The following is a 14,075-nucleotide window of genomic DNA, read 5'->3' as shown; positions in this document are numbered from 1 at the left end:
GCGTTTGTGTGAGCCCGCCAGTCTGGAGTAGGTACGTAGTCGGGAAATTGATACCTACAAGTTTTGATTATTTGAAGGCGCGCACGTTTTCGGAGATTCTGGAATACTGAGCTTTCAAGACATTGCTCTGTAACTGTTACAATTATTTTGTACATAATATACAGGGACAATATATCTCTTTCATATGAGAGATAAATAATATCATCTTCGAATGTATGATTTTTTCATAAACCCCAAAACGCACCACCTTCACTGCATGTCGTTTTTTTCCATTTATTATGTGTTTTGGTTTCTTTTATTACGGATGCTGAGTGGCATCGCTAGTCTGATTTTGCCGAGTGCAACATAACGTGAGGATCAATGTTTAAATTGCTCGTGTTCGTTCTGATGCGCTCACCGTTCGATATACTATATGTGTATGTGTATATAGATGCGTAACTGCAAAGATATATTATACGCGTGACTGTGTATTAAGTGTGTTATGTACTGTGTCCAACACTATACGAACGATTGCGGACACACAGTTTTCTGGGTTTTGCCGTCTATGATATGCTCTTTTTTAATTATTGACATTAACTGTACTGCTTTCTTATTGTTGCTGGTTGTTTGTTAAACAAGAATGAGAATTGATTAACCCGTTAGACAAATGACATTTGGAGAATACGTAGCTCTTCTTGATGTGTGGAAAATTAGCTTCTACATCAGAAAGAAAAAAAAACTTAAAATGGAGTAAAATAAATAGTAGCAAAACCAAACCCTTCTATTGGCAAGATTAATTAGTGCAGAGTGGTGTATGCTGCCAACAAACCAGATTCCAGATTGCTAGTTTTTCACTCATTCGACAGTAAGAATAGTGTGTACGAGTGTGTGGTGTGCTGTTAAAGATTGTAAAGTATCTCCTCTCGATATGACAGAGTCCTCTCTACTACCAATACTTTCAAAATAAAGCATAAAAATCTTCCCGTTTCAATTCTTTATCTCGCACGATAATATTGCCAATACCGTCAAAGCTAATTAATGACCACCTTCTGTACTGTCCGTCAAGTTTGGAACTATTTTCAACGTTTTTTTTTTTTACTTTGCTTTCAATTTTCATTTTATGACTACCGTGGGTCCTTTCTTTAAGGGACTTTTCCTTTAAATAGCTACAAATTTGTACAATGTTTTGTTTTGTTTCATATTGTTTCACAATTGTTCCTTCTGCTGCTTTTAGTGATTTAGACCGCGAGAGTCTTCACGTGATGTGCTCGAATTATCCTGACGTCATGCGCTACACTGTGCACACGATCGATCGTGACAATTATTTAGTATAAGGAGTAACATTATTGAGTCTATTTCAGGGTTCTTCGGGCTATCAACTAGCGCACTAACTGTGGAGTTGTTGTCGTAAAGATTCAACTGACTTTGGTGTAGTGTTGGAAACTATCGTAACCTTAAAGATTTCTGTGTGTAAGTGTTTGTTGAAGCATTCAAGAGACTACAAGAATCTACGAGGAGCAACAGCTGATTAGAAAATTGGTCACTTTTTATACTTTGTTTTAAAATAAACATGAAATCTAATATCCTTTTATCTTCCTACACTTTCGCAAAGAAACCAAAAAAGAACTCACAGAAATCTGCTGTTCATTAAAAAAAAAACAAAATGTCAACCAATTCCGGCGTAAACCACTCCATTTTAACCAACGTCTGTTGCAACTTATTCCCCTTTCTACAATCAATTAGCTATATTCTTGTTATTGTCGAGAGTGTTTTATTTCTTTCTGCCTGATCTGCCCAAACCATCATTACAAAACGTTCCAAACAGCCAACTTTTTCCTTTTTCTCTCAGCTCAGGTGTGGAGATATTATTGACTTACTACACTTATCTACACTACTATCATTATTGAGGTGCACTGATTATTATCATGTTCATCCCCAAACACAAACAAACTAACGAAACGTGACTGTTCCGAAAAGTCCTTTCTTCGCACCCGGTTTCCTACAGGAATAATCACTACGTGCACGACCGATATTATACTAGCTAATCTATATTACACTACCGCCTGTTCGTTTCGCAGTCAAACTGGAAGTTTTTTTTATTGTAGCGACGCATTACTAGGAATGGATCACGTGTGTTGTCCTTTGAAATTAATTTCCATCAGATTTCGAAAAGGGACACACGCCTTATAATCCAGACACATCGTCCGCTCTTGGATGCAGTCTTATGAAAAAGGTTTTGTTTCTAAAGTGTATAAATTAAGCCATTCTAAAGTAACTGTTTACAACAGGAATTTGAACCGCAACATTAGAAAACACATTAGTGATTAGGTTTTTCGTGTATGTCTTTGCTTCCTCTATCTGTTCCATCTACAGCTCTTTCGCTCCTACATACATTACATTTTCAACCAGTAGTACTTAACTCATATTCGTTTTCTGAACCATATTCTTCTGTTTACACAATGTTTTACAAACTCAAGCTTGAGCCTTCGTGTTTACGTTAACTCACATTAAAGCATTATTTACAACAAATAAATAAATGTATGCCTTACCAAAGCTTAACTTATCAATCGTCATTGGACACTTTGTAATTTTTCCTAGCAAAATAAAGTGTTGAACAATCAGAAACAGATTTAACGACTAAACGTTTTTAAGGTACATTTTAAAGCAGATATCATATCAAACTATATCCAATTCTAGGCTTCCTCTATTAGGCTATCGTACAAAAGCTGTATGTATGTGTGTGTGTGTGTGTGAGTTTGTGCACAGAATCTCTTCACTTTTCGGTGATCCGAAACCGATTTGGATCGCCGCCAGCCACGTGGAAATAATTACTTATACTCAAATACTGTTACCAGTTGTAAGCTCTCTAAATATTGATTGGTATTTCTGTGACATGTATATATAATGGTATGCTTGACTACAATATGCTCCTATATAAACACTATAGACAGTTAATGCTTTCATTGTGCACGCTATGTCATGAATTCCAGTAAATCTACGCAAGACTTTGTACGGTTGTAAGAATACAACTAAGTAAAAGGTTTTCTTATCCTTGATGTGACTGTTTGCCAAGCATTAGGAATGATCCACCTGCTCATTAGCGGTAGGTAATATCCTACTTTTAAAATTAAAACCCTATCAGGTATCAGATCCTAAAGGGCAAGCAACAAAACGTTGGCAAGGATTGTTTGTTCCGTTTACGCATATCTTTTCGTCTTCACAACTGATACTCTGTTCACTTACGCTACGATGATATTTTGGATTGAATTCCGTTCATTTTACAACCTTCTTTACAGTTTAATTTTCGTACTCGCTCGCTCTCTAGCCCAACACGTATCCCCATAGGAGGTGTGTGTCTATATGCAGTATGTAGTGGGTACATCTTATACGCTTGCTACTAATTATTGTTGTATGATGAGCACGTCAGCATATCTACTATATATATCTATAGAGAGAGAGGGAGGATTCGATAGTACAAAAAGTCGTGAAAGCATCTAACAAATTGTCGTGCCTTGAATGGTACAAAAAACGGCTTCAAACCCGATTCCGCAACACGGGGATATGCGAACTCCTGTCCGAAAGACGACGTAGACGCTACGCGTTCTAGCCTAGCCTTTACGAAAAGGGTTGTTTTTGTTTGTTTGTTTTGAAATAACTTCTACTCATATTTACAAAACGTTCGTTTACGCTCTAAAGGTACCATTATCATATCACGAAAGCCTCGCAGAACGTTACCATCCATCGTCAGTGGTGGCGGGCGCCCTATTCGAGAAGCGATTTTATGCTATGTGTTGTTTGCCTTCTCTCAATGCAGGTGTGAAATGTGCGCGGCCATTCTCCTATCCCGGTCGTTGTGCGATTGTGTCTTTTATGTTACGTTCCCTACACTTTCTTTTCTTGTGGCAAGCGCAAACGGCCCCGGCTGCACTTTCTTTTCTTGTGGGAAGCGCAAACGGCCCCGGCTAAGTAGTGGTAAAGATGAACTGGAGATAATTTTCTTCTGGTGTGAGTATGTGTGTGTGTGTGTAAGGCATTTAAAATGGAAGTGGAGAAGATTGCAGGTCTACAGTGTACCGTGTCTCGTGTCCTAGGGTTCCTAGTTGTGTGGTGCTCGCTTGCCTACCATGTAATTTTTCCATCGTTCTGCCGTTTGTGAGATCAGCGGGTCTGGATCGATCGTGGCCAACAGGAGCAGCTGATTGACATGCGTGGCGTGATAGTCCCAGCGCGCCAGATTCGGAGCAATACCTATTGAGTTGAAAGCAAAATTGAGTAAAAGCCGTTCAAAATATTCCAGTTAAGAAAACTTTCTTACCAAGCGTAAAATGTCGCAGATCGTAACTCGTCCCCGAGCCGGTATCGTACAGAAGCAACATCTTCTTCAAACTAGCCATTCCCTGTTCAAATAGAACCGCCGCTTCATTCGATTGGTTTGCAGGCGCAGTTGAGTTCAGGTCGTAAAGCCCAAGCAGCGAGTAGATAAACCCATTCAACACAAACGAGTGTGGCGTCGTTGGATACTCTTCGTACCACGCGTACTTTCCTAGGAAGGTTGCTAAAACACCCCCCTGATAGGATGGTATCCGGAACAGCTTTAACCCATCCAGTGCCGCCCTCAAATATCGCTTCTCTCCCTTTGAATGGTAATACGCTCTAGCGAGAAGCGATATCGCATGACCCTGTGCCATCGCCGAATACCAACCACGTGCCAGCTCGCCAAATCCCGACCCTAGCTTTCGTCGCACCGGTATAGGCCACCCACCCGTACTTGGATCCTGATGCCTTATCAACCACTCAGCAGCATCGTAAAAATGACTTATATGCTCACTCGTCGAAAGCGTCAAATTATCGATACTTCCATTCCCGAGCAGCGATATCTCGACCACCTTCAGCTCTGTTCGTCGCATCTTGCGCCGCTTGTCTGTGCTCGCATACTGTGGCAGTCCTTTCTGCAGATCGACGAACAGATCACGAGTCAAATGTTTCCACCCACCAGTACTGTTCAATCCGATACCGTAGTAGATGTTCTCATCCTGCACGCCTATCAACAGATCCGCCAGTATGTAGTAAACGTGATATAGCTTCTGCGTTTCACGGTTCTGAAGTGTCACACAAATCGTTGAATTTGGCTTCAGCAGCACATCGATACTAAGTACCAGATCCAGCACGTGATCCATCGGCAACACGACCGCCGTGTCGAACGATTTTCCGGTGGAAAAGCTAAGAACCGCACCACCGGCTCCCGGTCGAATCCGATCGATTGTACGATTCATTGAGCTACCTTTCGGCACAATCCACGTCGCCAGCTCTCGTTCACCGTCTTCGACCGTTTTGCGCCGTGGTTCCGGTTCGGTTAGATTTTTACTATAATGCGACAGTCCAAACTGTGCTATCTGGGTAGCATAAAAGTAGCCCTGGCTTTCCCACTGCGTCGATATCGGTACACCATCGATTGCGCTGATACACTTCACACGATCGCGCATCTCTACGTTGTAGTTTTCGAAATACATGAAAATCCCACGCGGATCGTACGCTCCCTTCGGATAGTTTACCTTCCCGTAGCTGTGCGTCCAATCGAACCGCCGACTACCGTCGACCACATTGAGCGATCCGTACACATCGAAGTACTTCTGCAGAAAGGAAAATGGGAGGTAAACCTCTTCACCCTCCTTCCGACAACCGATTGCGTACTCCTGGTTGATGATGCAGTCGATCTCTTCCGTCTGTTCGAATGGATTGTCTGAGGATAAGCGTGGCTTAGTAAAATTTCAATCGATTTCAATAAGAAAGGATTGGCTTACCACCATCACCATGATGCTGGGGCCACTTCGGTACAAGCCCATGCCCAACGCCACAGTTGGCCCACAGTGCGAATGTGATAAGTGCAACCGTCACGCAGAGGCTTATCAGCAAAAACTTTAAATTCAGCCGCATAATTACGAGGAAGAATTTTGCCTAAAACGAAAAATAAAACAAAGAGGAAAAATCAAATATAGTAAGAGTAGGTTTGGACGATATAATCATACATCCATTCAATCTTTTTTGATTTTAGGTTTTTCTTGGGTGAAAATACCTCCCCGCCATGCGAAGATTGATTCGAAATCTATTCTAAGAAAGGTGAACTTCATGCGTCACAATCTCAGTTTCTGGGTCTGTTTATCATATTTCTCCCAAATCTGAACCATCAATAACGTTCCTCCCGTTCCCGTACCCGTGCGCTTTCGTATTGCGATTTTCGCATGACACCGTCAATAATCATAAATCATAGACGACAAAACTGATCGATAACCGGCAGTTTTTGGGTGTATGGGGGAGGGGTGAGACTCCGTTCGACACACGGAACAGAAAAAAAGGTTCTTCCTGCACGCGCGCATAATTTCGAGTGATTTGGGTAGCTAAATAAATTTGCTTACGAATCATTACTTTATTCGTTCTAATGAGTTCTCCTTATACGAAGCGTGAATTTCATCCTTAGGCCGGTTTCATTTTCTGGGTTAATGGAGCGTTTTTTATGCAAAGCGGTCCTAAACTCTCTCTGCCCAGCTAACGATGATAAAGTTAATAAATTATAAATTAATAACATAAAAACACACACTCTCTCTCTCATTTACTTCACATCACCTGAACGTTACCTTTTGATCTGCGGATGCGCCAACACCGTTTTTTAACGCAGTCATCGATCTCGGATGGATGGTTTAGCTGGTGGTATACTTCCGAATGCGTATTTGAAATGTTGTTTCCTGTTCAGGCGTGAAGAATGCAAAACAAACCGTACTCGGATACTCTCCGCTGCTGATGTAAAACCAGCTTCCTTCCTGGCCCCTTTCTCAAGCTACCACACAATCGCTCAGCTGCTCATCGTTGGTGTGATTTTTCCGCAGTGTTGTAGAATCGTTTTACCAGAATGCACAGGCACGCATCATCCATCCTCCGTGTGGAAAGATTTTTTCGAGCTTGGTTCCTTTCAGTAACACTCTAGCGAGCTGTGTTGTTGTTCTTCGCCCATTCGCGTGGGTGGATGTTGCGGCCATATGACGGACGTCGCAGGCAACATTCAGGGGAACCAATTTTTCACACGTACATATACTTGTGTGGCTTCACAACACGGATGGATTATCCTTTTCCACTAAACTGTAAACTTTTCCACCACAGCACAATTTTAAAACAGTTGCCCGGCCCCTTCACTTAGCCACCGTCACCACCAGGTGTCATGGTCGTTAGGCAGGTGTGACCGCTTCCTACGAGGTGATAGGTAGCCTTTTCCTTCTTGATGGTGAGTTTCTACTGCCTAAATCGGACCAACTCGGACGGTAGTCCTTTTCCTGCTCTTGCTCGTGACGTACGTGACGAACAGGACGCTGTGTATGTGTGTACGCGGCACGCAAAAATATACGAAAAAGTCCTTCCGTCTGCGTCGTTCCGTGATTGCTTTCGGCGCTGGATGCGTGTCCCGTGTGTGTATGTTTTTCTTTATGATTCTGACAGCTGAAAAATCAAAACAAACCCTACTGCCGTATTTCACCATCTACCATGCGTTACTTTCACACAGGGGCGTGAAATACGCTCAGTTCCGACTGCTCCAAATGTAAACAAAAGAACATTATAATACATATGCTAAAACGATAGCTTATTTGCAAAGATACTTACAATAATATTGTGCACTCTCAGTTTTTCATCACAATACTCGCACAGAAACGTTTTACGAACGAAATTCCTTTTTTTGCTCTCCAAAGCTACAAAGCGTTGCTGCCGTCAATTCGTGCTGTCAAAATGCTAACAAACGCTTCGTATGGGACCACCGCCTCTGAAGCTAAAAAAAAGCCAACTCAAGAAAATATCGGCAGAAACGCGATTTCACGACCAATAATATTGTAAGAATAGTGCTTTTTTCGCTTTCCCCCGTTTGGTTGTAATTCATAAACACTAACTAACTGTGTTGCTTGCAGTGTAGTATGGAGAACACCATTTTCATCGAGGAATAGTGCCGTTTTGGGGAGAAAAAATCTTCCTTCTACGCTATGTGAAAGTGTGTGTAAGGAACTCGTTTACTGTTGTACGATTTTGCACGATCCATTTGGAAACTGGCCGTAATTAACATTCTGGCCATCGTGTAAATAGTTGCTTGTAGAGAAGTGCCGTTTTGAGACCAACAGTCGATAAAACAACACAGAACCACAATGGCACCACAACCACTGGAACAGGGAGGAGCGGTAACGAGCTTCATCCCGACGGGGCAGGAAATGGCTCAGCGGCAGAATTTGATTCCGTTAGGCCGCTTGATAGATTTCATCATCCAGCGAACGTACCACGAACTTACGGTGCTTGCCGAACTGTAAGTTTTCCTCCCTTCACTCTTCCTCTTGTTTTTGTTGACCTTCAGCCCGATTACGATTCGATAACTATCCCTACCTCTTTTTTACAGGCTGCCCCGCAAAACTGACATGGACCGAAAGATTGAAATTTACAACTTTTCTGCCAGCACACGGCAACTCTTTATCCGCCTGCTCGCCCTAGTAAAGTGGGCAAACTCAGCCTCCAAGGTGGACAAATCGGCCAAAATTATGGGCTTCCTCGATAAGCAATCGATGCTGTTCATTGATACGGCCGATATGCTGTCGCGCGTTGCACGCGAAACACTCGTCCACGCCAGGCTGCCCAATTTTCACATTCCCGCAGCAGTTGAAATCCTTACCACTGGCAGCTACTCCCGGCTACCGTCCGTTATCCGCGATAGGATAGTACCGCCGGATCCGATAACGCCGGCAGAAAAACGGCAAACGTTGCAGCGCTTGAATCAGGTTATTCAGCATCGTCTCGTGACGGGCAGTTTGCTGCCACAGTTGCGCAAATTCCGCATCGAAAATGGACGTGTCACGTTCAAGGTGGACCATGAGTTTGAGGTGTCGTTGACGGTGATGGGCGATGCGCCGACCGTCCCTTGGCGGCTGCTTGATATTGACTTCCTGGTGGAAGATAAGGAGACGGGCGATGGGAAAGCGCTCGTACATCCGCTTCAGGTGAACTACATTCATCAGCTGATTCAGGGCCGCATTGTGGATTGTACCGATGCGCTGGCGGAAGTGTACACCTGTCTGCACTACTTCTGTCAATCGCTACAGCTTGAAGTACTGTACACACAGACACTCCGCTTGATCCGTGATCGACTGGATGATCACATCCACGTGGACGAGTATGTTGTCGGATCGCGACTAACCGTTTCCTACTGGCGTGAGCTCACAAACAAGGATCCCAAATCGGAGCTAGGATACCGACTAACCATCCAAACAGACCCAAACGATTCGGCAAAACAGCTCGCAATACTGCATGTTCCATCGATCGGTAACAAAGAAGCTGACATTGCCGATCGTGCCGTACGTTCGGATTTACTGTCCATGGAGCGACTGCTAGTACACACGGTTTACGTGCGATCATTGGCACGGCTTAACGATGTAAAAACCGAACTGCAGCTTTTCCTCAAAGACGTGGAGTATCATATTCAAGGCACACCGGCTATGCTCACCGTGCCGGTGCTTAATCCTTGTCTGCGGGCGGAACACATCTACATCACGGTGGATACACACACGGGTATGCTCCGGTGTCATGTGCCGAAACATCTCGATTGTCCGATTATGCCCGAAATGCAACACGCACTCAACAACGATTGGTCAAAGTTGCAGCATCTAATATCGGAACTGCGCTATTGGATCACACAACGAAGGTGTGAGAAAACGTTGCAACACTTGCCGGCGGCTACACAGGATCGGCTGCCGTTAATCTATCCTCAAAATCATCCGATCGCACGAATGGGTCCGCATAAGGTGTTTATTCAGCTGTACCGGCACGCCAACGTTATTCTGGTAAGTGTAGTTTGAGGATCTTTTTAATTTGGACTAATGATGTGAAAAATGACTGCCGGAACCGAATCCGGCCGGCTCGAGATAATGTTTTATCTTTTTTTTTTTCTTTTCTCTCTCCTTGTCTAGATCGTTGAGCTGAAGGAAAAGAAATCATGTCCCAACGAAATGACCTACACCTTCTACTTGGTGCTGGTAAAACCTTCGTCAGTTGAAGAAGGACAGTCACAGGATGCAGCTTCCACAGCCGCCGGACAAGCTAATCAACCCGGCGGTGCTGGAGGCAACGAAACGTCAACTGCCGCCATGCCCAAAATGTATCTTCGTGTACTTTCGATGATTGAGTTCGACACGTTTGTAGCAACACACGGTCCAGGCACGTATATCGACGAACCGAGCCCGACCAGCAGTGGTAGCAGCGTTACTAGCACCAAGCGAAAGATTTCGCCACTAGAAAGTGCGATGTCAAGCATGGGACCACCGTTAAAGCAGCAAAAAACCATTTACCCGGCGTACTTCATCCCTGAACTGGCCCATGTCGTGGCGATGTGTGACGAGAAGCTGCCGTTTGTAACGCTTGCGAAGGAATTCACGATGCGCAAGATTCCACACGGTGGTCTGCAAGTCGAAGCGAATGCAACTTCGCTCGTCCTGAAGCTCTTGACACTTCCCCAACCGAAACCACCGCAGGTGCCAGCTTCTGCTCAACAGCAACAGCAGCAACAACAATCAGGTGCATCCGGATCCGATGCTAAAGCGGCAGCGGCTGCCGCAGCTTCCGCCAACGAACCGAAAACTGTACACGTACCACCGATCGATAAGCAGGTGTGGAATGCGCTACTTAAACGTTTGCTTTCCGTCTCGGTGCGGGCCCAAGTCAACAAGAGCAATCAAACACGACTCTGGACGATGGAGCTTGTGTTTTACGGATCTCCTTTACCGAGTCTGCACCACAAAGAGCAAGGTATGCGACGAGCTGTCTATCTCCAGTACGAAATGCAACCCGTCGAATCAGTCTCCAAAGTGGTCGATCAACTGCTGAGCGATTGGTCCAAGATCGTGTACCTGTACACGCTCGTGCACGAGTTCCGCGAGCAGTTCAACAACGAAAAGTACAACCTGCAGAGCATGGTGACGATTAAATCGTACAGCTACACCAATCTGCTGCTCGCCTACGGTCCCAACAAAGACGTCAGCGTGAACATCTGCTGGGACACGGAGGTTAAAGAGTTTCGGCTCGTGTTTACCGGTGGCAACAGTGCCATCAACGCTCACTCGATGATGCGCGATCAGTTGCAGGCTCATCTGAATCATAACTATAGCCTAGCACAGATCGTGCATATGCTGCACGAAACTTATCAACCGCTCAGTTCGATCGCAAAACTGCCGATCATACCGCATCTGGCCATCTTGCAGTCGCCCAAAATTCCGGTACTATCCTTCTGCATCATCCCTCAGTCGCCGACGCTGCTGCGCATCTCGTTCCAGGGTGTGTACTGTTTGGAGGTGCGCTTTCGGGGCGGTGGGTTGTGCACGATACGAGACGGAGCGTACAGCCGGTTCGATCGGAGCCACGTCGTGGAAGAGTTTACCCCAACGCAAGGTTTGAAAGGATTCCTCTCGAAATACGTCGACGAAACGGCCGTTTTCCGGCGCCGGTCGCAGTCGGAAGATGACAATCCACCGTCCCCGGTGACGCTGGAAGATCCGACTGGACATGGGGGCGGTGCGGGTGGAAGTACCGGTGGAGGTAATAATGGTGGCGCTGGTGGTGGCGGTGGTACTGGGGGTGGTTCAAACACGTTCCTCAGCGGAGGAACCGGTATGAGGGGCCCGCAGAGTCCCCGCGACCCAGGTCTTCGCTTTGCGGCGCCTCTAACACCGCCCACCAGCTCGAATCCGCATACGCCGGCCAGTCCCCATCCAATCGGTGGCGGTGGTAGCGGTGCTGGTGGAGCTGGTGGCGGTGGTGGTGGTGGTGGTGCTGGTGGTACGGGGGTTCAGGGTGGGCAGCAACAAGGTCATATGAATAATTTCAACATGACTTCACCGCCAGCGTCTCACATGCCGCATCCATCGCCTAGCGGAGGTCTCATGCCATCGTCCCCGCTGAATGCTCAGCCAAGCCCGATGGCGGCACACTCGCCCGGTCCCAGCAGTCTGTCGTACATGCAGAGCCATACGGACGGCAGTCCGTTTGCAGCCCTCTCGCCAGCCGCCTCAAACTGGCCCGGATCGCCCGGTATGCCACGGCCCTCGCCCCGTCCCGGTCAAAGTCCGGAACATAAAGTACAAAGTATGTATCGCTGGGCACAAATTTAAAGTTGGTTGGGCTAATTTTGGTTCTTACTTTGGTCGATATTTTTAGCGTCCCATCATTACCCGTCTCGCGTATTGCCGGCACGCTCCTGGGCTGGTGCGACTCCGACAACACTGACGTACGAGGCGCTCGACACACTCTGTCGAGCAACGTCACATCCACAGAAGGAAGTTCCGGGACCAGAGTTGAGTCCTCTGGAGCGTTTCCTTGGTTCTGTGTTTATGCGCCGACAGCTACAGCGTATCATTCATCAGGAGGAAAGCGTAAGCGAAAGCTTCTGAAGTTTCTTTCCATTAGTTCTTGGTTTTAACCTCTCCCATTTTCATTCTCTCAGCTGATGGCGATTACCTCCAACGAACCGGGTGTGGTCGTATTTAAAGCGGATTGCCTCCAGTACCAAGTCTTCCTCAACCCTAACCATATGCAATCGCTGCATCTGAAGGTGGACCAGCTACCGATGGGTCCGATGATGGACGGTAAGCCCCCGTACCAGTGGGCCGCGCAAGATCTGCAAATCTTGGAACAGTTCTTCGATCAGCGCGTGGCAGCACCGCCCTATCGACCAGCCGTCATGACGAGCTTCACGCGCATGCTGAACCTACCGGCAAAGGTGTTGAAGGACTTCATCCAAATAATGCGTCTCGATCTGATGCCGGAGCTGGTGCAAGGCAACAAGTGGAACGTACAGTTTGTGCTGCGCGTGCCACCATCGGCCACCCCGATCGTACCGGTTGGTACCACGACGATCCTATCGCACCGACAGAAGATCCTGTTCTTCATCCAGATTACGCGCGTACCGTACATGCCTAACATGGAGTGGAAGGATGCGGTAACGATGCTGCTCCCGATGGTGTACGATATGAACATGAACCACACGACGCTGGCCGAACGGCGTGAACCAATGCCGCCGCAGCTAAACAGTGCCGTAAGTGCACACTTGCGCCGTTTCTCCGAATGTTCCGTACTGCTGCCGGATGAGTGTTCCCTGTTTCCGGCCGTACACGATTTGCTTCTATCGTTGACGCTGCCCAACGAACCACCAGCACCGGGACAAATGCAGATGCAGGTAAGTGTGTTGCCTAGTGTTTCTTGATAGTTATTACGGGCGGTGTTTTTAAGTAATCCATTATCCTTCCTACCTCCAGATGGGTGGTGTAATGCAACCAGGAGGTGGACCCGGTGGTCCGGGAGGTCCTGGAGGACCGATGGGTGGACAGATTGGAGGACCTTCGCCACAGATTGTACCGCAGGTTGGTTCTAGCCCGAGCCCAATGATGCATTCGCCGATGCAACAGATGGGCGGTGGCGGACAGCAACCGGGCGGCTACGGAGGAATGGTGGGTGGTCCCGGTGGTGGCCCACAGTCTGGCGGACCGGGTGGTGGTGGTCCCGGTGGACCAAACTAAACGGAGCAGCATTAATAAAGCAGTGTGTGCGTACGTGTGCAAAAAAAATCAAATTGTAAAACCAACACTCCTATTTAATTAACGTAAAATTTTAAATATACCGAACATTTGCAACAACCAGAACTGTGTCTCTGACTGCGTTGCGGGTTATTCAACTAGCATACTATGTTTCATGTAACCAATCCGTACGCTTTATTAAACATAGCTGTAGTTCATAACTTTACACAGTACATGAAATATGCCCACTTGTTTTGCGTCCATTTTTTGTTGATTAAGGAGGCTACGCATCCTTTGCCTATGGTTGGAACACCTCATCTGCAACACCTCATGACATCTTATCTATTACCCAAAGGTCCTTCTCGCAAACACACACAACGCACTACTCTCCACGAGATAATATAGCCTATTTTAGCGACTTGCTGTCCCTGTTTCGTTGTGTTTATCACCGGTATTAATATTATTATATTTTTACAATGTCACCGATAAGGACGAAAGCCAACATTTAGGAATACACAA

At 46.2% G+C, this 14,075-nt stretch overlaps 4 protein-coding genes across 5 annotated transcripts in view; 1 reads left to right on the top strand and 3 right to left on the bottom strand.

Annotated features, from left to right (window-relative positions):
* Positions 1 to 14,075, bottom strand: part of LOC126561420 (protein Smaug) — a 469,519-nt gene that overhangs the window by 94,647 nt on the left and 360,797 nt on the right. The gene's annotated exons all lie outside the window — the stretch shown is intronic.
* Positions 1 to 14,075, bottom strand: part of LOC126562512 (protein hairy) — a 579,505-nt gene that overhangs the window by 340,779 nt on the left and 224,651 nt on the right. The window lies entirely within an intron of this gene.
* Positions 4,076 to 6,714, bottom strand: LOC126561904 (D-glucuronyl C5-epimerase B). The gene is made up of 4 exons (XM_050218271.1): positions 6,612 to 6,714; positions 5,781 to 5,934; positions 4,295 to 5,719; positions 4,076 to 4,227 (listed from the first exon to the last, which is right to left on the bottom strand). The coding sequence occupies exons 1-4, from the start codon at positions 6,654 to 6,656 to the stop codon at positions 4,076 to 4,078; spliced, it is 1,776 nt and encodes a 591-aa protein (XP_050074228.1). The 5' UTR covers positions 6,657 to 6,714.
* On the top strand, positions 8,146 to 13,566 carry LOC126561331 (mediator of RNA polymerase II transcription subunit 14). 2 transcript variants are annotated; one of them, XM_050217406.1, is made up of 7 exons: positions 8,146 to 8,311; positions 8,402 to 9,836; positions 9,963 to 11,583; positions 11,890 to 12,129; positions 12,202 to 12,416; positions 12,488 to 13,219; positions 13,299 to 13,566. In XM_050217406.1, the coding sequence occupies exons 1-7, from the start codon at positions 8,157 to 8,159 to the stop codon at positions 13,557 to 13,559; spliced, it is 4,659 nt and encodes a 1,552-aa protein (XP_050073363.1). In that variant the 5' UTR covers positions 8,146 to 8,156; the 3' UTR covers positions 13,560 to 13,566. The 2 variants fall into 2 exon arrangements, with proteins under 2 accessions (XP_050073363.1, XP_050073362.1); XM_050217405.1 differs by having other exon boundaries at positions 9,963 to 12,129.

The sequence above is a fragment of the Anopheles maculipalpis genome, chromosome 3RL, assembly GCF_943734695.1.
Source record: "Anopheles maculipalpis chromosome 3RL, idAnoMacuDA_375_x, whole genome shotgun sequence".
Classification (NCBI taxonomy): Eukaryota; Metazoa; Arthropoda; class Insecta; order Diptera; family Culicidae; genus Anopheles; species Anopheles maculipalpis.
The sequence above is the reverse complement of the archived record's forward strand: the minus strand, read 5'-3'. Positions and strand labels throughout refer to the sequence as shown.